General features: G+C 36.4%; 1 protein-coding gene across 8 annotated transcripts in view; it reads left to right on the top strand.

Moving 5' to 3' along the window:
• PCNX1 (pecanex 1) overlaps nucleotides 1-22,322 on the top strand; it is an 89,419-nt gene that overhangs the window by 53,589 nt on the left and 13,508 nt on the right. For all 8 annotated transcript variants that reach the window (XR_010783864.1, XM_066552747.1, XM_066552746.1 and 5 more), the window contains 18 exons: nucleotides 341-451; nucleotides 935-1,026; nucleotides 2,316-2,425; nucleotides 4,148-4,253; nucleotides 6,086-6,178; nucleotides 7,691-7,841; nucleotides 9,462-9,603; nucleotides 10,954-11,131; nucleotides 11,522-11,630; nucleotides 12,236-12,365; nucleotides 13,419-13,477; nucleotides 14,253-14,468; nucleotides 14,850-15,103; nucleotides 16,060-16,290; nucleotides 17,941-18,041; nucleotides 19,109-19,259; nucleotides 20,965-21,195; nucleotides 21,568-21,842. Coding sequence is in view for 7 of the 8 variants with exons in the window: in XM_066552747.1 (XP_066408844.1) it covers nucleotides 341-451; nucleotides 935-1,026; nucleotides 2,316-2,425; nucleotides 4,148-4,253; nucleotides 6,086-6,178; nucleotides 7,691-7,841; nucleotides 9,462-9,603; nucleotides 10,954-11,131; nucleotides 11,522-11,630; nucleotides 12,236-12,365; nucleotides 13,419-13,477; nucleotides 14,253-14,468; nucleotides 14,850-15,103; nucleotides 16,060-16,290; nucleotides 17,941-18,041; nucleotides 19,109-19,259; nucleotides 20,965-21,195; nucleotides 21,568-21,842 (2,740 nt within the window). In the remaining variant the exon portion in view is untranslated. The remainder of the gene's footprint in view (nucleotides 1-340; nucleotides 452-934; nucleotides 1,027-2,315; nucleotides 2,426-4,147; nucleotides 4,254-6,085; nucleotides 6,179-7,690; nucleotides 7,842-9,461; nucleotides 9,604-10,953; nucleotides 11,132-11,521; nucleotides 11,631-12,235; nucleotides 12,366-13,418; nucleotides 13,478-14,252; nucleotides 14,469-14,849; nucleotides 15,104-16,059; nucleotides 16,291-17,940; nucleotides 18,042-19,108; nucleotides 19,260-20,964; nucleotides 21,196-21,567; nucleotides 21,843-22,322) is intronic.

Raw genomic sequence — 22,322 nt, 5'->3', positions numbered from 1 at the left:
TCACTTACAATGAGTGAAAACTTACATGTCTAATCTGTAAACACTCCTGGCTGATCTTTGCTAAATAAAAATGGAAAGCCTGAATTGGCTTGTGTCCATGTCTACAGCAATTAAAAGGAAAGTACTATTGATTAGTATGACCTCTGTATTGAGTCAGTTCTGAGCCATTGAAGTAGGACTTTACATAATGTATATTTTCCTTAGAAATTTATAATAGAAATATTTCAGTGTTGTTGAGTTAAAATGGGGTGTGTGATACCATAGAACTTAAACTGAAAAATATCTTACCATGCTGTTTTTTTCATATTCACCACTTTTTTTACCTTTTCTTTTTCTGTAGTGTTTACACTATGTTTCCCTATAGTATTCTTCATTGGTCTCCTGCCTCAGGTGAATACATTTGTGATGTATCTCTGTGAACAGCTGGACATTCATGTCTTTGGTGGCAATGGTGAGTGTTGTGTTTTTTCAGTGGAAAAAGTATGAGATGTGGAGCAGCCAAGATCAGTATATTAGTTTAAAAATTTAGTGGTTACACTATTTTTATTCCTACCCTCTAAACATAGAATACTTTGTGTTTTTAAAAAGCCTAGAAATCTTCTGATTGATTATTGAGAAATAGAATTACTGTCCTAATAAATCTGTCACTTCTTCCTCAACTGGTTTCTATTGCAGTTCTATTAACTATTCTATTAACTATTCCCATGGTAAAGCTGTTCAATAATTAGGGAGATTAAAAAAGCCACATAAAATGCTCTTAATAAAAATTATTTGTAGGGGAAAATAAAAGTAGCTGTTCTGGTTTGAATTGCCTTTTTTTTTTCCATCAGAGAAAATTAGGGGGCTGATACCTTAAACAAATGGAAGTATTTTGTATTCTAACTTCAGATGGTAATAATGTTTTTTCTTTTCTTTTCATTTCTCTGATATTCAGCTACCACAAGCCTGCTTGCAGCACTTTACAGTTTTATCTGTAGTATTGTGGCAGTAGCATTGTTGTATGGACTGTGCTATGGTGCCCTGAAGGTGAGAAAAACTTGATGCAGAGTAAATCTATTTTGGGGTTTGTTCTCTGCTTCCTTCTGTATTAAGTAACTAAAGTATGCAACTACTTAACTAGAAATATTAGTTTGATTTGCGAGGGTTTTATTCTTGCTCAGCTGTGAAGTCAATAGAGGAGATGCAATGCAGGAGCAAAGCAATTTTTTTTGCTTTCAAAAGGTGTGTAATTTGTGCCTGCTCTGGTGGGCTTTTTTTTATTGAAAACACGTGACATTTACCATCATTTCCATTCTACATCGATTCTTGAAAATATCATGCAGGTGACTTGTTTCTAGCAGAGTCTGCATGTAGTTGTATGTTAACCTCTCAAAGTGGCCTGTGTAAGTATTTTTTTCTGGTGCTGCAAAAGTGAAACAGTGTTTTCTAATTAATATTTATTTGAGAATAAACCAAGAAATAGTTTGTAGTGTCAAAGTGAAGATATGTGCCTATCTGAAGGGGAGAGTTGAAGAGTTAGCTGGCCAAGGAACACGCATACACTCCCCCACACCGACCCTCTTTTCCTTGCTTGAAATGTTGTTTTTAAACAGTATGGAGTGTGATGCTGGTTCTGTTTATTAATTTCAGGTGTTTGTCAATAATCAGACATGCTCAGTTTACAATGAATTGTAGCACATGTGGGTCCAATTCAGAGTTGGCTGGCTTTTCCACTTTATCACAGAGAGTAGAAAGTTCCTAGAGGGATTACTCCCATGATACTCTCACCTGCAGGACGTCATTAGCTTTCTGTGAATTTGTGCACTTGTCGCATTAGCCTTTGGTAAACACATCCATTTAAGACAAACAAGCTTTAGCAAGGAATAACTCTTTCATCTTTGTAGATCCAGTGCAGATCAGGAAAACACAAATAAAGCCACTGTTTAATCTGCATCCAGCACATTAGGAAAAATAAATCATGTAACATTCATAACATACATGTAACGTTCAAAATTAAGAAGTGGCTAAATGCAGCTCTTAATAGTCTGTGGTCTCAAGGAATACAGGAAATTCTTCATAAGGGTTACAAGAAATAATGACTGTTTCTAATGATTAAGATGGTGTAGATTTGAGGGATGTACACTGTGCTAGACTTCTTGATCTATAGTTAGACATTGGTAAAGATGGAACAATATTTTTGTACAAAAAGGCCTGGCTTATTTTTGTGGAGTTGTAGTTAATTTCTCCATTCTCTGTGATACACATAATTCTTGTGCGTCAGGTAAAGTGGTGTGTACTTTGTCTCCTTTTTATTAAGATTTTGTTTCTGTCTCCAGGATTCCTGGGATGGGCAGCATATTCCAGTTCTCTTCTCCATATTTTGTGGTTTGTTAGTGGCAATATCATATCATCTCAGCAGACAAAGCAGTGACCCTTCTGTACTTTTGTAAGTGACTTAGTTTGTATCTCTTCCCTAATGAAGAAGCAAGTTGCAAGGAAGAACTACAAATAATGTTACTACTTAGTATTGTTTGAGCTTGTACTCCCCAGCACTAATCAAAAGTAGTATATTCTTGGTTCAATAGTTAGAAATTCTCACATTTTGCATCTAGTTCCTTCTCTAGCAATGACCTTTTTTGTGACTTCTGGTAAGTCGCTTACATGCCAAAATCTGATTTAATTGCCTGCTGATGTTCTCCAAAATATCGGTCAGGTCCCATCTTTGTGCTGCTGGGTTTGTTGGGAATAACATATACTTTATTGTCTTTAAAGAGGTGCTCAAGGCACTGGTTTAAGCTGAAGTCCCCAGGGGGACTTCTTGAATACTTCCACTTCATTTGTTGATGTATTCTTCTATTGAATGTGTGCTTTAAGCACTTGTTCAAATAATTATGCTAAATTATAAGGATATATTTTTGTGATGAGTATTCCCATATAGCATGTGGAAACAGGTATTCCTGTTATTCTCTGCTGGAGTAGAGAATGCTACTGATCTGATGCTGAGGGTGTTTGATTCAGTTAATAATGATACATGTAAAACAAAATAATTCCAGTAGGTAAAACACCCCCCCCCCCTCCCCGAATAACCAATAAAAGCTCAGCCACATACCTAGGTGAGTTAGAGCTTGAACTTGGATTTAAATGTAGCCAATAATGTTGGATGAATTTGATAAATATTGGCTTGGGGTAGATGGTGAAGGACCTCCTCTGTGAACAACAAAACTAATGATTCATGAATACTTACACCAGAGGAAATTTCTTATCTGTGGGTTGACTACTGAACCTTGTCCAGTTACTCTTAGTTCAGTTGATATGAGGTTCTTTTCCCTGGATACTTGTTCTTTTGTTCTTTCCAAAAACTAAAGCCTGGATAGTCATGTTTGATTGCGGTACAGTTAAGCATTGTAATACATTGCAATTTGTAATTTCCTTTGAAGATCTAGGACTCATTCTGTACTAATCTTCTGTCCATAAAATGAAATAATATTTCTGCACTAAGTAGGGTGTTGTAAGAAAAATCACACTGAGAAGTTGTGAGACAGCTTGTTAAGACTAGTAACATTGCACATGGGCTTCTAAAAGCTTAGGTGTAAGGTTTTGGAGCCTCAGTATCAGCAAGGCCTGCTAGGGATTTAGAAGTTTGGTCAGCGTGGCTAATTCATTAATTAAAACAGGCTAGAATAGGTTTCCTTTGTTGTTGCTGTTGAATCAAACCAAAGAATTAATGGTTTTTTAAATGGCATTGCCAAATAGGCTACTTCCAGATTTTGCACATTTCTGTTCAAAATGTGGAAAACATTTTGACTCAAAACATTTTCACTCAAAAACATTTTCAACTCAAAACTTTATAAGTTGAAGTTTTGTTTCATGAGTGCTAAATTTCACTTAAAATTCAGTTTTTGTTCAATTACTCCTGTGTTGCTACTAGAGAAACTGCAGTTTGAAAATCTGGCTACTGCTCTTTAATAGTCACTATTCTGTACAACAGAGAACTAATTCTTTTATAAAGTTGAAATATCTGTGAATTCACTCAGCTATGTGAAAGCACTGATGTGCCAAAATTAGTTTTTTGTGGTCCATTTGTAATAGAACTTCTGACTTTGTTATTGTTATAAAACCACATAGAACAATACATGTTTTTTAGTGGGATTTTTGTCTTTCTTTTAAGCTCTTTAGTGCAATCAAAATTTTTTCCTAATTCTGAAGACAAAAACCCTGAAGATCCTCTGTCTGAAGTAAAAGATCCTTTACCTGAGAAGCTTAGAAATTCTGTGGTAAGTAGGCTTTTTTATTATTTTTTGAATTCCTTTTAAGCATTTACTTTGTGTTGGTTTATATAGCATCCATCCAGATCTTGCTTAGATCACACTTGTCACCTAGCAAGGTACTAATTGGAATGGATATCACAGTATTTCCTTTCAATCTGCAGCTGAACTCATATGCTACATCTAGGAGTGTAATGCTGATATTGCAATTTTAAGTTATTTAAAAGCAGAGGAAGTTGGAATTCCCTAGTGTGGATTCAGTGAAGTATCACTGAGGATCTTCTTTTATCTCATGGATAATAATAGATGATGCTTGTTTTTGTGTAGAAGTTAGTGGGAAAGAGTTAATGGTGGCAAAACTATATAAACTCAGTGTTTCTAATAATTGTGAGGAAGAGCTTTGTGCTTGCTGTTCCAGAAGTAGAAATTAAAAATTGAACATATTTTGGGGCTTTTTGTGGTTTGTTTGGCTGGTCTAAGTTGTTTTGTTGTTTACCTTCTTTGGAATGTAACCTTTACTTTCTTTGGAATGTAACTTTTCCATTTACTTAAACACTACTTTCAATTTTTAGTGGAAATGCACTAAAAATATAAAGAATAATGTTTAAATATTACTGCTAAAGAATATTGTTTAAATATTACTACTTCCATATTTATGGAAGTAGTAATATTTGAACATTATTCTTTTTGACACAATGTAGCAATAAGTAAGAGACTTAAGAAGCTTAATATGTTTAACTTGTACCAAAGAAGGTTGAATATGCATTTAGCTTTGTGTAGGGCTCAGCTTTAGGCTGAGCTCTGTAGCTGGGTTTGTCATAATACAGCAGTTAGAAGCATGATGAGGTGCAGTGTGTGGAAACTGCAAATAAATATTTAGAGCAGAGAAACTGCGATTCTTTTAACATTTAGCAGGAAAGAGTTACCACAGGAGCTGCAAGCTCCTCTTTAGCTCTCAAACTTGGTATTAGTCTTCAAGGGGGCAGAGGAGCTGAGGATTTTGATAGTCTTTCTTACTGTGGTTTTTAAAATCAGGACAACTGATTAAAAAAAAGCAAGTTGTAGCTCAGGAAGTTAAGGCTTTACAGCAATAATTGCTGTGTGTAATTATTTGTCCAATTTTGGAGCAGATAATCCTTTAATGATTTTTCTGGGCTGTAAATATTGATGCTGTTTTTAGAGTGGTAAATCTACACTTGAGGCCTTAAGTACGCATTGCCCCCTTGTGGCTGCGGCTGGCATTACAGGTCTTGAGGCGGGGCTTGCCCGTTATCAATGGCTTATTTTCATTCTTTGGGAGTAATGGAAAGTTCAGACTCGTTCCTCGGGGTCATTCCAAAGCTATCCTGTACCCTTCTACAATGTCAGAAGAGGGTTAAAGAGCCTGGTTGTTTCACCTGGTTGGTACCTTGGCCTCAGCAGCACTCCTCCAGGGCTCTTAACTGCCCTCTAGTCTAAGCACTTCTTAGATCATAAAGGGGAAATTTGATTGTCCCTTCCAGTGCTTTCATCGGGGGACCCTTACACCACCTCACAGTCCAGGATTAGAGAAAATATTTGATATATTGATTTGTCCTGCCCCACTATGAGTCTTTGACTTAGCTGAACTGATGCTCTTAGCTGTAAGGTTTGTCTTGTGAAATTTCACATAACTTCAGTAGAAGTAGTTAACAATAGCATAATTTTAAAAATCTTTAATAATTTTCAGTGTTACTGCATTTGTGTATTAAGGAGGTATTGAAATGTTGCACTCTATCTTGGGGATAGTTTCCAACTTTAATGATTCTAACAGGTCAGTCAAAGCTGGTATTTTCTAAAATTATTTTATTTTGACTCCACAGAGTGAACGATTGCAGTCTGACCTGATAGTGTGTATAGTGATTGGTGTCCTCTATTTTGCAATTCATGTCAGTACAGTATTTACAGTTTTACAGGTAAGATGTTACCTTGTGTCTTCAACTTGCCTTTTGTATGCAAATACTGTGGTGTGATATAAAGTGTATTCTGGTAGTTCACTGCATCTTCTGGGTAATTTTAGCTGGTATTTAAATATATAGCATGATAAGTACGTGACTGACTGAAGGTCTTCACTTTTATGTGCTCAAAAGATCATCTTCCTTAGCTCTTTCCTAGTTTCTTCCTATGTTTTAGATTTTTATTATAGCCTCTGACACAAAATACCCTCTTTTGAGTCATCGATCTCAGATAGTGTCAGAATTGTTTTGAAATAAGGAAAAATGAAACTTTAAAACAATGTTTAAAATGTTTTGTGCCTTAAGTATGAGGGGCTGAACCTTGACTCAGCAGTTCCATGCTGGCGTGGCTCTTCGTAGACTGTAGTATAGGGCAGTATGCCATTATTGGAATGATTATTTACAGGACTTTAAAGATCATTTGAGTTTAAAGTTTTTGACTTGTCATTGTAGCTAGTGCTTTGGATACTTTTAATGTGTATCTGTGGCTCTTGATGATAATGGCACGGGACTAGATCCTGTGCTTCAGTTTAAGTAAAGCGTTTCCCTCAAGAGCTGCAGTTACTGAGTTTCTTATTTTGGTATTCCTATTATGAAACCATTGGCTAGCTGATGAATAGCCTTATGTAAGGCAAATGAAAATTTCTGGCATGTATTTTAGAATACATTCTGCATAAAGTAAGAAACTAATTTTTAAAAGCATATGCATTTAGGTAATTTCACGTCTTCATGGTGAAGTGCATTACTTAAGCATGTGTACTTGTGCTTTCTGAGGAAAATATCCCTTCTATTATTGTATGGCTGGATTTCAGCACTCCACCTGAATGTTGCTTTCCCCCATGTTTGAGAGACTGAGCTGTATGCTCTTCACCAGTTGTATATTTCAATAGGCTTGGGCTTCACAGAATTCACCAAGAGCTTATGACAAGATAATGCAATCCTAGTTTTGCAATTATCTAGACTTAATGTAGAAATTTAGAGAAAATTTTAATGTGTAGAAAGCATTGTTGTGAAATCCAACCATCATCCCTTGTTAATTTTACAGTACTTTGTGACTTCTGTGGAAGGGATTGGTCTTGTGGGAGGCTTCTTACCTTCTCAAGTGAATGTGAAACTAATGATTTGCTTATACCTCCTTTTATCTAGCAGATGGAAATGTAAATTGGGTTCAGCCTTTAGAGAATAATACCTTTATAAAATGTATATGGGTCAGAAGCAATGGACTGTGAAAAAAGATTGGTGTACTATTTTTACTTGAAAGTACATTTCAGCTTAGTGAAAATTTGTTAGATATGAAGGTTTTTTTCTCACAGGGTTTCTTGTTTTATCTTAAAATTGGTAGTACAGTTTCTCATGAAGAGATGCATTAGTATTGCAGGAGCATCCGCTCATATGCTGGAAAATACACTAGCAAAGTATTATTTTATGTTTTTTATAAAACACAGATCTTAATTTCTTCAATTCTTTTTTTAGCCTATTTTAAGTTATGTTCTCTATGCATTGGTGGGTACGGTGGGCTTTGTGACCCATTATGTTCTGCCTCAACTCCGAAAGCAGCTTCCTTGGCATTGCTTTTCTCACCCGCTGCTGAAAACCAAGGAATACCATCAGTTTGAAGTCCGGAGTAAGTATTGTCTGTAACACTTCCTTCAACTTGCTGTAGCTAGCTGCTGACCAACTTGTGTTACCTATTGATTTACTTCATCTCTTTAGTTTTCTCACCACTGGAATTTCATAACTTCTGATCTATAAATGTATTTGTTTCTCAGTTCCTCATGCTTTGATTCCGTGACATTTTATGTATCTCTTAACTGATGATGATAATATGAGTGTTAACATTATCTCAGAGCAGTTCCATTAAAACATAGTCTTCAAAATCTTGAGTGGTGAAGTTTGTGCTTGTGATTGCCTCAATAATTTTTCATAAAGATTGAGTGTGTTTCCTATGTATGTATTTCCTCAATATATTAAGTTTTCAGATGTTTTAGAGGATTAGGTGTGACGAGTGCTGGTGGAGACTTCATTCTGGCACTTATTTGGTTTTTAATAGTATTGTTGACATGTTTAACCACAGAAAATAGTGAGTGGTCAACTGATAGATGAAGACACCAAGGGACCAGTCTTACAACTTGATCTGCATAGATATGTGCTTGCAGCTTAGCATGTTAGGCTGTTAGCCTATGTTAGGCTTTAGCATTAGGCTAAGGCCTATGTTTTCATGGAATTTTTCCCCAGAGATGCAAAAAAGATGAAGTTACACTGCTTATTAGTTTTCCAGAATGGATAAATGTTGTGGTCGATTGTGGGGACTTCACTGTTGGAATGTTTTTATTGTTAACAGCAGACTTAAGAAACTCCTGTCTAAACTGCCTTGGACAAAATTGGAACTATTTTGGTTTTTCTTTTCAAATAATTGTCAAAATAAGGGAGCATTCTGCTGCTTTCAGGAGCAGAGAATTATCAGAATTGATTCACAAACTTTCTACCTTTGTAGCAGCCATTCAGTGTGGTCTTTTCATTGATGTCTAACTTGTAGGATTTTTTTCCCAGTGATTGCATGTAAAGATGGATAAATATGAATAGCAATTGTAGTATGATGTCAGATTTTTATCTGGAAGAAGTGTAAAGTGCAACTAAATGCATCAAGTCTTTAATCTCTAAAACTAGAAAAGCTACAGTTGTTGCCCTTTATGTAGGCATCAATGTTTACCACAACTTTTGACATTAAATCTTCTAGCCTATATTGTAGAACAAATTTTTTTATCTTAATTTGCAGTAATTTGAAACACCTTACAATTCTTGTAGAAGTTTAAAAGAAGTTGCTCAAGTGACAGACATTTGTGTTGGCAGGTTACATAGGCTCTTCTGTAGAGCTGTAAATCAGGAGTCCTTCAAATTGAATAGGGTTGAAAAACATCCTTTTGTGTGAGACAAAAGGCATCATTTCAAACAGTTTCATCAAGAGCAATGTTGAAATTATTGGAGAGGTGGAACCCAGTTTGTTTCCTTCTGCATACAGTAAGCAAGTAGCTTGCCAACTGTTCTGTTGTTGTGTGAACAGTGCAAAAATTCTACTGGGGCTGCTGACAGGAACTTCTCTTTATTTTGCTTAAATAAACTACCAAAGTTCATTGTAAGGGAACAGTTATTCCAAGTTGATTAAATGAAGAGTCTTTATTTTATAACCAGGTGTTTTTGATTTGACAGTGCCATCTGATTTCTTCTTTTTAATATATCTTGACAGATGCTGCACATGTTATGTGGTTTGAGAAACTTCACATTTGGCTCCTTTTTGTAGAGAAGAATGTTATCTATCCACTGATAGTCCTCAATGAGCTTAGTAGCAGCGCTAAGAATATTGCTAGTCCAAAGAAACTGGATACTGAGTAAGTAGAAAAGGCTATTAAGTAATCTTGAGTATGTCTGCTGTGGTGGGAAATTAAATAGTGACTTCTGGCATCAATGGGAAGACAGAATACCTTAATGGTATTGTATTAAGAGTAAGGCAAAGAATAAATAAAGCTTTTCTTTATTTGAAAACCTGCATAAAGCTGACTTAAACTGATTGGAGTATTACACTGGTAAACAGGACACTCCTGCAAAGATAAATCATTCAACTCCTAGCATATACTGTGAAGATGGCATGTTGTGGAATTACCTAGTACTGTGATAAGTTTGCTTGTTGAGCTACAGAGTCTATAATATGCTTATCCAAATGGCAAGTTCAAGCTAGTGTTGATATGTTCTGGTAGTTTATCAAGTGTAAATTTCAGACTTGCTCTCTGAGTTGGTGTACCAGTGTGCTGCCCCTCTGCACCTTTCTTCACTCATCAAGGAATTCCCCAGGCTTCCTAGCCCCTAAGTATAATCCATATCCAGGTGGAATTGCACACTGCTTCTTAAATTGAATCTTAGTTATAATCCCTTGAGCAGTGTATCTGACTGTCTCAGCAAATGATAGCTCAATAATAAGCCCTGCATTTTTTGCCTCCAAGAAACAGTAACCAGGTGTCTTTTTTGGATTTGAAATTCTATTCTTAGGAATAAAAGAGTATAAATATTGAAACTAAACAGAAAATATTTTGGGAGGCAAGTTGCTAGATTTATTTTGTGGGGTGGTGTGTGGCTTTTTTGGCTTCCTTAATTTTAATCCTTGCATCTAGTAAGTTCTTGCTTTGGGCTCATTATCACAGTCACTATGAGACCTTTGGGAGGAACGTTGCCGTTATGTTACTTTAACTTCTTTTTTTAATAACCCTTTGGTATGTCAGTTGCTATGTCTGAAAAAAATTGCTGTTCCCTCAATAGAAATTAGAGCAGTATAGTCATGCAGGAAATGATAATCCAGTGTTCATTAACATCCTCTTGATGATTAATCTAGCACTTTTGGATTTTAGTATTCATAACCTAAAGACCAGATTTTTCTTCAGACCACAAGGATATTTCATCTCCTAATTTTTTTTTCTTTTTTAGTGGCATGCTTAGAAATAATCTTGAACATTGATTGGCTTGAGAGTACTGATGAAAAGATTTAGATGGTAACCTTTTTTTAAAAAAAAATCAGATGTTATCTTTAAAAAAACAACAAATCATTAACACCCTTTGCCCCCAATTCCAAAAGCAAACCCAAGTCAAAGTTTGAAGAGATTGATATTGCATGACAGCACAGCTTAAGTGGTCTTTAAACCCCTTTCAGATAACAGGTAATAACTGTTTTGTGTGACTTCCTTACACAGGTTGGGTGCTTTAATGATCACAATAGCTGGCTTGAAGTTACTGCGTTCATCATTCAGTAGCCCAACGTGCCAGTATGTCACTGTTATTTTCACAGTGCTCTTCTTTACTTTTGATTACAAAAGTTTTACTGAGACCATGCTGCTAGATCTCTTCTTCATGTCCATACTCTTCAGCAAGGTAACTTTTCACTCTGTTTTTAGGTGTTTCAGTTCATCCAAAGGGGAAAACAGATGGATAGTCCTGTCTGATAGGTAATCTTGCAGATTCTCAGTCTTTTGTACTGTAATAGATATGCTGTAAGGCAGCTAAGACGTCTCTTTCCCAAAGCATTTCTGTTGGCTTGAGAAACCATATGTAAGTTTCTAAACATCTCCTGAGTTTGTATGTAGAACTAGGAAGTGCATCTTATGTTACTTGCTTTTATAACGACATCCTTTTTTGAAGTCTCAAAGCTTCTGGTAGATCAGTAAGAACTCTAGGATGACCAGTAAATTCCTCAGGATGCAAGGCATGTTGATTGTTATTGAAAATACTGAATTGTTTTTCTCTTTCTTTTTTTCCCTGTAGCTTTGGGAACTCTTTTATAAATTGAGATTTGTATATACCTACATTGCTCCCTGGCAGATCACATGGGGGTCTGCCTTCCATGCTTTTGCCCAGCCCTTTGCTGTGCCACGTATCCTTTGAAAATGCAAGCCTTCTTCTGAAGTCATCTATTTATAACTTCTGAGTACTGCATTGTAATGGATTCTGTGTTATGGGGTAAAACTGCTGAAAGAGCAGGTTTGTCTAGTGAGTATTTACAAAGAAGCTGTGCACACTTTCTGCCGTGTTACAATGCTGTGAATTATATGGTAATGGTAGGAATAGCATCCTGATGTTAAAAAAAAAAAAAAAAAGAAACCAGAAGTAATTCTGAAAATCACATGATTTTCCTTTTGATAGTCATTCCCTTTTGCAGGAGTCATTATGGTTTTAGTCCTTGAGTTTTGCATTTTAAACTTCTGTAGGCTGGTTTGAATGGAGTGTTGAGTTAGTATTTTCAACTGAATTTTTGGCAATGACTGTCATGTCTAGTGCCAGATTTCCATCTATTTCTGTTTTTAAAATCAAAAAGAATCCCCTTAATGCTGGAAATCCTACAAACATCTTTGCTGCATAGAAATTCATAGAGATCTTGTTTTGCTCTTCATTAGTGTTGCTGTCTGTATTGAACACAATCACAGAAACTAAAAAAAAAGTAGTTGTTGCCTTGCTTTCCTTAATTCTCGTATCCTACAGATTCTGCCATGTTATTTGTCCAAGCAGTTGTGTCAGCTTTCTTCTCTACTCCACTGAATCCTTTTCTGGGAAGTGCAATATTCATCACTTCATATGCCAGGCCTGTTAAATTCTGGGAAAGAGACTACAAGTAGGTGAAACAAGAAAGTTTTAAATAATTTGTTTTTAATAGACTAGGTATGTCTGAAATGTTGGTTTGGGGTGTTTTTTTGGTTGTTTTTTTTTTAACTTGTGAATTTCTGTTATTGTTTTTTCCCCAGAGAAAACTAGTATAAAGCACTGAAAGTTTTCACTGAACTTGTTTCTGAAATACTGTAGCAGCTGTTTTTTACACCAGGATCATTTGCTTCAGCTGCTAAAGTAATTTCTACATAGTGTTATGCCATCCTGGTATTTTAAACATGAAATTCATGGTATTGTGAAGTGTAATTTTAATCAAAAAGTGAGTTTATGTATAAAAAGTTTTTGGGGACCAATTCGTAGGTGTGTTTTACCTGTGTTCGTTATTGTTCTGCTCACAGCAAAACTGGCTGAACTTAATACAAAAATATTTCAAAGTGATTGGTTTTTTTTGTTCAAGGTGGGATCAGTAGTAAAAGAATCTTCAGGTCAGAATATGTTTCTTTTTGTTTTATTTCTCTTACACTATCAGCAATAGAGAGCTTATCAGACCAATAAAATATTATATAAACAGAGTAGGGCAAGTTGAATGGATATTTCTGGTATTTATTTCCCTTCTAACATTAGAACAGTTTAAATGCAATGTTCCAAATCTTAGATTAAAGCATTATAGTTGTAATTTCAGATAATGAAAGAACTGTCTAAAAATTAATCTTTCACTAAAGTCTACTGAAATGTTAGCTGGGCTGATTTAATTGGTCCTAATTTATTCTCACATCTAAAACTTCGTACCCAAGAAAATGTATGCACTTTCATCTAAAGTGCAAGATTATCGTATTGCTATTTACTGTGGACACACTTTATTAGGCATTATAATACTATCATACACAAAAAATACTTTTGCATATGAGAAGAGCAGAAAATATGCATCTGAAATTATTTTAAAATAACTTTTTGAAACTATTTCACTGGGAATATTGAACACTGTATTATTAGTTCTTTGCTTAGACATTCTTGCAGTAATGTTTTTTGCATTAAGTATGTTTTATTTTATTCTTTACAGCACAAAACGTGTGGATCATTCAAATACTAGACTGGCTTCGCAGCTGGATCGGAATCCAGGTAGCTCTCCTAGATGGATTTTGACAGCTGGTTTGGGGTTTTTGGGGGGGTTGGTTTTTTTTTTTTGGGGGGGGGTGGCATTTGGGAAGTGGGTTGTTGGGTTTCTTTTTGTGGGGTTTTTTTTTTTTTTTAGGTTTGTGTTTTCTTCTAGTGCCTTTTTTTTCCAAATGTAAATGGCTTTTTATTGGATTTTTATAGGATTCATGATCACTTTGCCCTCTGATCTTGTCCAACCATGTCCAACAGCTGTTGCTCTGTCTACTGTTAGTTTTTCTTCTGTCATCTCTCTTGCTTTATTCTTTAGGCTCTCCCATAAGTTTTTTGATTTCTTAGGTTTGCATTTACCTTTTTATTTATAATTGCAGCAGGCATTAAACTGTTTTGCTTTTTATTCTTAAGTAATTCAAAAAGTACCAAGTATTGTTTGAGGGTGTCTCATTGTTATGGTAATGAGTACAACAGACATCACTGAGATGTCTGTGCTCCATTTGCTTTTGCACTTTATTATCTTGAATAGGTTGATGGGAGATGCATGAATGGAACTGAAGGAATAATTTGGGAAATGGAGGAGTGACTAAGAAAAAATTTGGTCCAAAATACAAATGTCACTTGGGATTCATTTGGAGTAGTTGTCTCATAAAAAGGGGAAAGTGGGGGATAGAGTATGACCTTGAAACAGTATTGTGGTTAAGAATAAGATAGGATTCAATGTGAAGTAAATCAAACTTGATGTTTTTCTGCAGTTTCAGATAACCTAAATCCAATCTTCCTGCAGGTTCAGATGATAACAACCTGAATTCTATCTTCTATGAGCATTTAACCCGTTCCCTTCAGCACAGCTTATGTGGAGACTTGTTGTTGGGTCGCTGGGGAAACTACAGTACTGGGGACTGCTTCATCCTAGCCTCTGACTACCTCAATGCACTAGTACACCTTATAGAGATAGGAAACGGCTTGGTCACCTTCCAGCTGAGGGGGCTTGAATTCAGAGGTGAGTGTCTTAGATGTCCTTAGTTGTCTGCACTAAAAAGTAGGCTTCTGCTTTAGAAATTGAAGTTATTTTCAGTTCTGTCCTGTTAATAAATTGCTTTGAAAATGGCCTGCAGGGCCTCTGGATGCTCCTGTCATTTGACGCTAAGTCCCTCTTTCCATTTTAGTGCAACATGGCTACTTGTTAGTGAAACCTAACTAAAATGGGATCCTAGAGTGATAAATTAGGCTATCTAAATCTTTTGTGTTTGTTAGTGGATAGTTCACTTACTGTTAAAAGAATTTAATTGGAAATAGCTTGACATCTCAAGTCTTCTAAACACAAGTTCACATTAAAGCAATCATATAAAGCATTCAACTCTTTCCTCTATTTTCTCCTAAGGAACTTACTGTCAGCAACGAGAAGTAGAGGCCATCACTGAAGGTGTAGAGGAAGATGAAGGTTTTTGTTGCTGTGAACCAGGCCACCTTCCTCACATGCTTTCCTTTAATGCAGCCTTTGGGCAGCGTTGGCTGGCTTGGGAAGTGCTTGTAACAAAGTATGTTCTGGAGGGTTACAGCATCACTGACAACAGTGCAGCTTCCATGCTCCAAGTCTTTGATCTCCGGAAAATTCTTACCACCTACTATGTGAAGGTGCGGTTTGGCTCAGTGCAGCCTGTGGGGGGAGGCTGGCTGGGCTACACCTGGGAGCTGCTCAGTGTCTTGAACCCATCATGTCTGTCACATGAGGATCATGGGGTGAGGTGATAATTACAGATGTATGAACACCTCCTGCAAAGGAGGACAGTTTCTTGTACTCACGGTGACTCAGAAGTCCAGCACATGAGCAGGACAATGACCCTGTACTCTAGATCAGAGAGAGCACACCTCCTAGCTGAAGCTGGAATAGGAACTTTAAACCGTTACTGAAATACAATAGCTCTGTTGTAAAAAAAGAAGTTGGTTTGTTTGTTTCTTAAGAGAAAGCCAAGCTGCTTTGGTCTTCATAAGCTGTCCAAACCTATCTTTGGTTCTTAAAAAAGAAACAAACCCTCTCTTCCAATTCTAAGATGACTGTAACCTCAGATCCTTTTAGGCAATCGGTGCACTAATTGAGATTTTTCATAAGCTACTCTTTCTGAGAGCTGAAAATTTTCAGGTTAATATATTTCCAAGATACTTACTCACACATGCACACAAGTTGTTCCCTAGCACAGGGGTCTTAAATTGTTTAGTGTTTTAGCTTTTTAAAAAAATTTAGAATTCTTTAGAAAGTCTGTATCTAAGCCTCTGTGTTAACTAAATAAAAATTTCTATGTATTTGTTTTCTGCAAAAATTACAGTGAGGATCTTATCCCATCCTTTTTTTCCTCTCCTTATTCCTTTAGTGTAGGCTTCAAAATCCTGACAGTCTTTGAAAAATACTCCTATGCACCACCTGTATTGTGTTTTCTATGCAAATCTGTTGTACCTGTGAACAATATCAATGCTACTGTGTATCAGTTCTGTTCATTTTCACCACAAAAATTCAAATTAGTTGAAACATTGAGATTGACGGGGTTTTTTTAAATTGCAGTATTGACTCATATTTTTAACTGCTACTGTTTCAGGGAATTATCTATTATGTCACAACCTCCCCCAAGCTAGAGGAATGGTTAGCTAATGAGACAATGCAGGAGGGCCTGCGGCTGTGCACAGACCGCAATTATGTGGATGTAGACCCAACATTTAACCCCAATATTGATGAGGATTATGACCACCGTCTGGCAGGGATCTCACGAGAGAGCTTCTGTATGATATATTTGAACTGGATAGAATATTGCTGCTCTCGAAGAGAAAAGGTAAGGATGATGTCACTTTTTTCCTGTTGGTTTGACTTACAGATGGGTTTCATGCTGATTTTTAAAATAAGTATGTATAATTAAAGTGTTTGATTGAAATTATTTTGATCTTCCAGTTCTGAGATGTGAATTTAATAGATTCTGCAAGCACTATACGGTTTAACCAGTTCATTAATGAATTTTATTTGCCAGCTCAAATGAACCAGTTGAATCTTAGACATTAGAAAGGTATGTCTGCAGAATTGATGTTTCGTACTTAGGTATCAGTGTTCACAAATCAACCCCAACTTAAACAAAAAAACTCCAAAACAAAAATCCCTAAAACCTAAGATACCTATTTCCAGCTTAGACTCACTCCTTCTTTCTCAGTGATCGCACAATACCATTTCCTTGGACCACTGGAATTGTTGGCTTGTGTAAACAATCATCCTACTTTCAACCTTTTCTTCTTTCCACAATCCTTCCACCTTTTAAATAGGAGTGTTAGTATGTTTGTAGAGGAATGCCTTGACTTTTTACTGTTTACAAAATAACTGTGTCAAATTAACTTTGCCTTTGACAATAAGCAGACATTGATTGAGATTAAAGCGACAGGAATATAAATAGGTGCCTAGGCCCAGTAATGCTGCACTACAGTTTGGATTTATGTTTCCCATTAACAGAATTCACAGCATAAAATTTTCTCGTTTTGTTTTGAAGGGGGAGAAAGAGGAGAAAAAACACATTCCAACTATTTGGCACAGCAAACTTCCCCAGCTATCCTCTGTGAACAAAAAGGGAGGGGGGAAAAAAAAAGCTTGTCACCACACAATTTAAAATAACCCATCTTTGCTGGCTCCGCTGTGTCTCAGGGGTAGATCCAAGCCTTAGCTCCCACCCATTAAGGCTGCAGGCCCAAAACACTTGACATTCATCAGGAGAAGCAAATGGAATTTACATGTTTAGTGAAGGACCCAAGACTTAAGGGTTCAGTTTTGCTTTGGAGATAAAAGATCAGTTAAAGCCTGTTTTAACAGGGGTAAGACTTAGTGTCCTGTGGTCAAAGGACAAACAACAGTCAAAGAAAATTATTTCCCTCCAAGAAATGAACATTAAATATTTTGTATATGTATGAAAATCAGATTTAATCACTTAATTGAATGATGCCATTTGCTAGGGCATTATATACCCTGGCTATACTACTGGCCTTGAACTGAGGGTAAGTTTCCCCTAACTAACCCCTTGACTTAAAGCTGTAGTCCAGGGAAGTTGTCAGGTAAATCAGGCTTAAATACTCATAACCAGTGATAATCCTCTGTATGCACAGAAAATATTTTTGTCTAAACCCTATAATTTAGCTAATCAGCAGTTTGCCTGCAAGATACGCACGATGAGGAATGTAGCATGCATCTCTTTAGCTTACAATTTCTTATTTCAAATAACCATATATAGGTGTTCACCTTTACAAATATTCTTAAATACTTGTAAAACTCTTGCTCAGACTTTAAATCAGAATTGTTTTTTTAAGAGTGACTGTTGTGGTAGGTACATACACACACTTGAGAACTGCTGTGTTGGGGTCTTTTTACTTCATCTGGCAGGATCTTCCTTTTCAGTGGCCATGTCTTTTTTTCCATTCACCTAACTTATTTTTTCTTTTGTTATTACAAGCCACTGGATTCAAGTAAAGACTCACCCCTAGTGACACTGTGTTATGGACTGTGTGTTCTGGGGCGGAGAGCATTGGGAACAGCTTCACATCATATGTCTAGGTAATAAAATGTTGTTGCTCTAAGTTTCCTATCCTCAAAATCCCTCTGAGTTCTTAGATTAGGTTTTAGATTAGTATCTTTTCATAGAAGAAATAGATAATTAATGCCGTCTTGCCTTAAGCTGGGCAAATGTGCTGTGTAACTTCATTACAACAACCACTGAAGTGTAACTATAGAAGAGCAAATGTGGGAGGACTTGCAGCTGAGTGTATTGTTTTATTGAACTAATTCAAGATGGGAGTTCTGGTATGGGTAAGGACTGGCTATAACCAGTTTAGAACTGTCTGAGATCTATAAGTAAGCTCCATTTCCTGCACCAACTAGATGTCCTATATGGAATTTAGGGGGAAAAGAGGAAAGTTTCTTAAAATGAAAAACTGATATGTCTTGGTGGATGTTAGATGAGATCGTTGTGGTAAATATCACAGTTTAGGCGGCTCTGTGGCAAACAGTTGTGTTTTGTACAAGTCTTCAGCTCAAATCTGTTGTCATATGGCAATTTTCTTGCAGACTGACAGCCTCAATTTTAGAAAGCAAATGTAAAATACAGCTATAAGGTTCAGGAAATCACAAGGTGATGGCTTGAAAAGAAGCATAATTGGATGTGGAAGCTATTGGTCAGCTGGATGCTGACTATAAAACCTGTTCTACTTCAATTTCAGGGCAACTGTTGATTAATTCCTCTAAGTTCTAGCCATCTTGAAGGTTGTTTATGTATGGATTTGCAAGATTCATCAGAGCATGTATGATTCTTCACTCTTAAGTTAGCTTAGTAATTGAAAACAGTTTCTTTAAATCAGGCACTCCTCATGATATTTGTTTGCTTTAGTCCATGTAAATAGTCTGTTGCATGTATAGTTTGTTCATTACCTGTTCAGTGCAGGTAGACATCTGATGTACCAAATTTTTTTACACACAATTTTTTTCCCCATCTTATCCTGTAGCTTACCGTGGTAGAGAAGAATTGCGTGCCTTTCTGTGCAGCTCAGTAGTTTCTTTTCAGTTATAACTGTGGATATGTACTTCTGTTAATATCTGGGTTGTTTTCATTTTTTCCCCCTCAACAGTAACCTGGAATCCTTCTTGTATGGCCTGCATGCCCTATTTAAGGGTGACTTCCGTATATCTTCAATTAGAGATGAATGGATCTTTGCTGACATGGAATTACTGAGGAAAGTAGTGGTCCCTGGAATACGGATGTCACTGAAGCTACATCAAGTGAGAGATTACACAGAACAATGTGTCTAGTTTTTCAATTTTGTGCATTTTTTCTTTTAAAAATTAGTGGCTGGGAGAAAGGAAAACGAGGATGATAATAAAAGGACTGTGATAGAAATTGACTACTGAAAACGAGGGACTATTGTGTCTTGTCCTTTGATTTATTACAACTTTTTTTGGAAGGTGATACAGAGGAAAAGGGAATGCTGTTTATGCTCAGAGCTTGAAAATTACATTAACTGTAGATCAGAGAAGATGTCAAGCCCTGTTTCATACCTATCTAGCGATTTCCCTTATGAACAGCTTCTCTGATATTTTCCCTCTTCCCTCCCTACACATAGGTAATTGGTTTAAAAGGTTATGCGTTCAAAGCTGCATAGTCCTCTCCTCCAGTGGGAGTTTTTTTTCTTGTTCTTTTAACTTTGAAGTGTTGTAATCACAAGTTTCAGGTGAGAATGAGAAGGTTGCTTTTCCATAAGCTGAAATTAGAATTTGTCTTTGTAGTGAAGTGTGTGTAAAGATTCTCAAATTCTGACCAGTGCACGTATTAACTCAGCAAGTACAAGAAAACCTATACTTAGTGATAAGCACTCTGTAAGGGGGGAGAAGTGTTGGTACTCAGGAAGAATAGATTGCTTGAAAATCATAATAAGTAATCAAATCTTAGTTGCAGTTTAAAAATTAACAATAAAGGTTTCTTTTTTTTTGCCTCCATTGCAGTCTGGAGCCTCCCAAAACTAGCAGTGATTGAATTAACTTATTCATGTAATACAAACTTTCTGAATCTAGGAGAAGGTGTGTGATAGGAGTGCATACAGCAAAGCAGAATAATTACCAAATTGTTGTTGAAACCAGCAGAGGTACCACTGCAACAACTCTCTAAGTGTTCTCAGAGGGTTGCTGTGCAAAATGGCTTTGATTGAAGTCAAAGAATGAAGAGACAGAGAAAAACAGGTCACAGTAACAGTGAAAAAATAAAAGTTCTGAACATTATTCTGTTAATCTGTGAAAAATGATTTAATTCACTTGCAGTGCATCAGCATACCCAGGCTTCAGTCAGTGTGGAAATTTAGCTATTAACCACAATGCTTCTTTAGCCAGAAAGTAATGTTACTCAATACTGAATTAAACTTGCAGGTTTTGTGTTTTGTTTGTTTTGTGTTTTAGTTTTTATTTGACTATTTTTATTTGACTACATTATTTGGCAGTAATGTAAGTTGTCTTTATAGTAATGTAAGTTGTCTTGATGCTGAAGAAGTTTGTCCTCAAGCATTAATGTGAACTTTTTAATAGTAAATATTGTTTTTCTTCTTATTGCTATTTTCATATAGTACAGTCTCAGTGAATAATCAGCGCTTTACTTAAGAGCGTTTTACAGTTGGAAGTTTATGAATAAGAAGAGAAGCTAAAACGAAAAAGCTTCTGCCAGCAGTATAAATAGAAATTTACTTGAATCAGTGATAGGCAGGTCCTTCTAATCATTTTGGTTTTAAGTTTAAGCAAATACAAGCAAACAGAACCAATCTGTTGTAAAATAAGTCATCTTTAACAGTGTTCTTAAATAGGTATTTGATACTGGTTGTGGCTAACTTTGTGTTATGCACTGATCATTTTAAAAGTTTGAGGTGTGAAATGTTCTATTTTTATATGTAGTTACATCTGAAATGTTAATCATAGTTCAATGAACATGTATTATTGGAAACAGGATCACTTCACTTCTCCAGATGAATACGATGATCCTTCTGTCCTTTATGAAGCTATAACAACTCATGAAGAAAATCTAGTTATAGCACATGAAGGGGACCCTGCTTGGCGAAGTGCAGTTCTTTCCAATTCTCCGTCCCTTCTTGCTCTGCGCCACGTGATGGACGATGGCACCAATGAATATAAAATCATTATGCTCAATAAGCGCTATCTCAGTTTCAGGGTCATTAAGGTAAGCTTTGTGTACATTTCACAGTGTGACAGCAAGCTGAGGTGTATTTTAATAACTATACCAAACTGCTGCCTCAACTGAAATCTTTACTGTTTTGTTATTAATAGGGCTGGTTCTTCTCATACAGTGCAAGTATTGTATCAGAAAATCAGTTCCCTCTCACTTATTTCTCATCCCCTTCTTAAATTTGTTTATGCTCACTGTTGCAGCCTGTGCCCCTAGGTTCAGCCTGTAAAAGAACTGCATGCGAATGCTGGCAGTCCTGCAGTGCAATACTGCATGTGCTCACAAAGGCTTTGGTATAATGCAGCAGTCACCACATGCTCTCATTGCTTCGCTTTCTGACACAGCCTCTCTTCTTGGCTTTTGCAGGTCAATAAGGAGTGTGTACGTGGCCTGTGGGCAGGACAACAGCAGGAGCTTGTCTTCCTGCGTAATCGTAATCCAGAAAGAGGAAGTATCCAAAATGCTAAACAAGCTCTGAGGAACATGATCAACTCTTCTTGTGACCAGCCAATTGGATACCCAATCTATGTCTCACCTTTGACTACTTCCTATTCAGATAGTCATGAACAGCTAAAGGACATTCTTGGGGGAGCCATCAGCTTAGGAAACATCAGAAACTTCATAGTGTCTACGTGGCACAGGTGAACTGAGGAAAGGGGTTCTCATTAGTGTGTGTTCATGCTCTCATTCCATTAACTAGTCTTGCACAGGCCCAACACAGCATAATTTATAATATTCAGTCACATTAAAATAAATAAAACTTGACTCTTATTTTAGGCACATCAGTAACATATGGCAACTGCTTTGGTACAGGATTAATCTCCAAGGCTGAGTAATATACCACAAACTATGTAAATGAGAGCTCAGAGACAAGAAGATAAAGTCTAGATGCATGAACTGCAACTTCAGATCTAATGTTAGGTCTGATAATGAGACACAATGCAAATTCTGTACTGTGTTTTTTCAGTATGATGGCTTTTGCAGTCTCTAATACCATCTTTACAGAATCAGGACTGTTTGGTAGGATTCCTGTCTGGCAGATACTTAGCATGAGAGTGCCTATGTTAATGCTTTAAAGCATGCTCATCCATAGTTATGCAAGCTTTAGCTGTTGTTCAAAA

The sequence above is a fragment of the Molothrus aeneus genome, chromosome 6 (genome assembly GCF_037042795.1).
Source record: "Molothrus aeneus isolate 106 chromosome 6, BPBGC_Maene_1.0, whole genome shotgun sequence".
Classification (NCBI taxonomy): Eukaryota; Metazoa; Chordata; class Aves; order Passeriformes; family Icteridae; genus Molothrus; species Molothrus aeneus.
The sequence above is the reverse complement of the archived record's forward strand: the minus strand, read 5'-3'. Positions and strand labels throughout refer to the sequence as shown.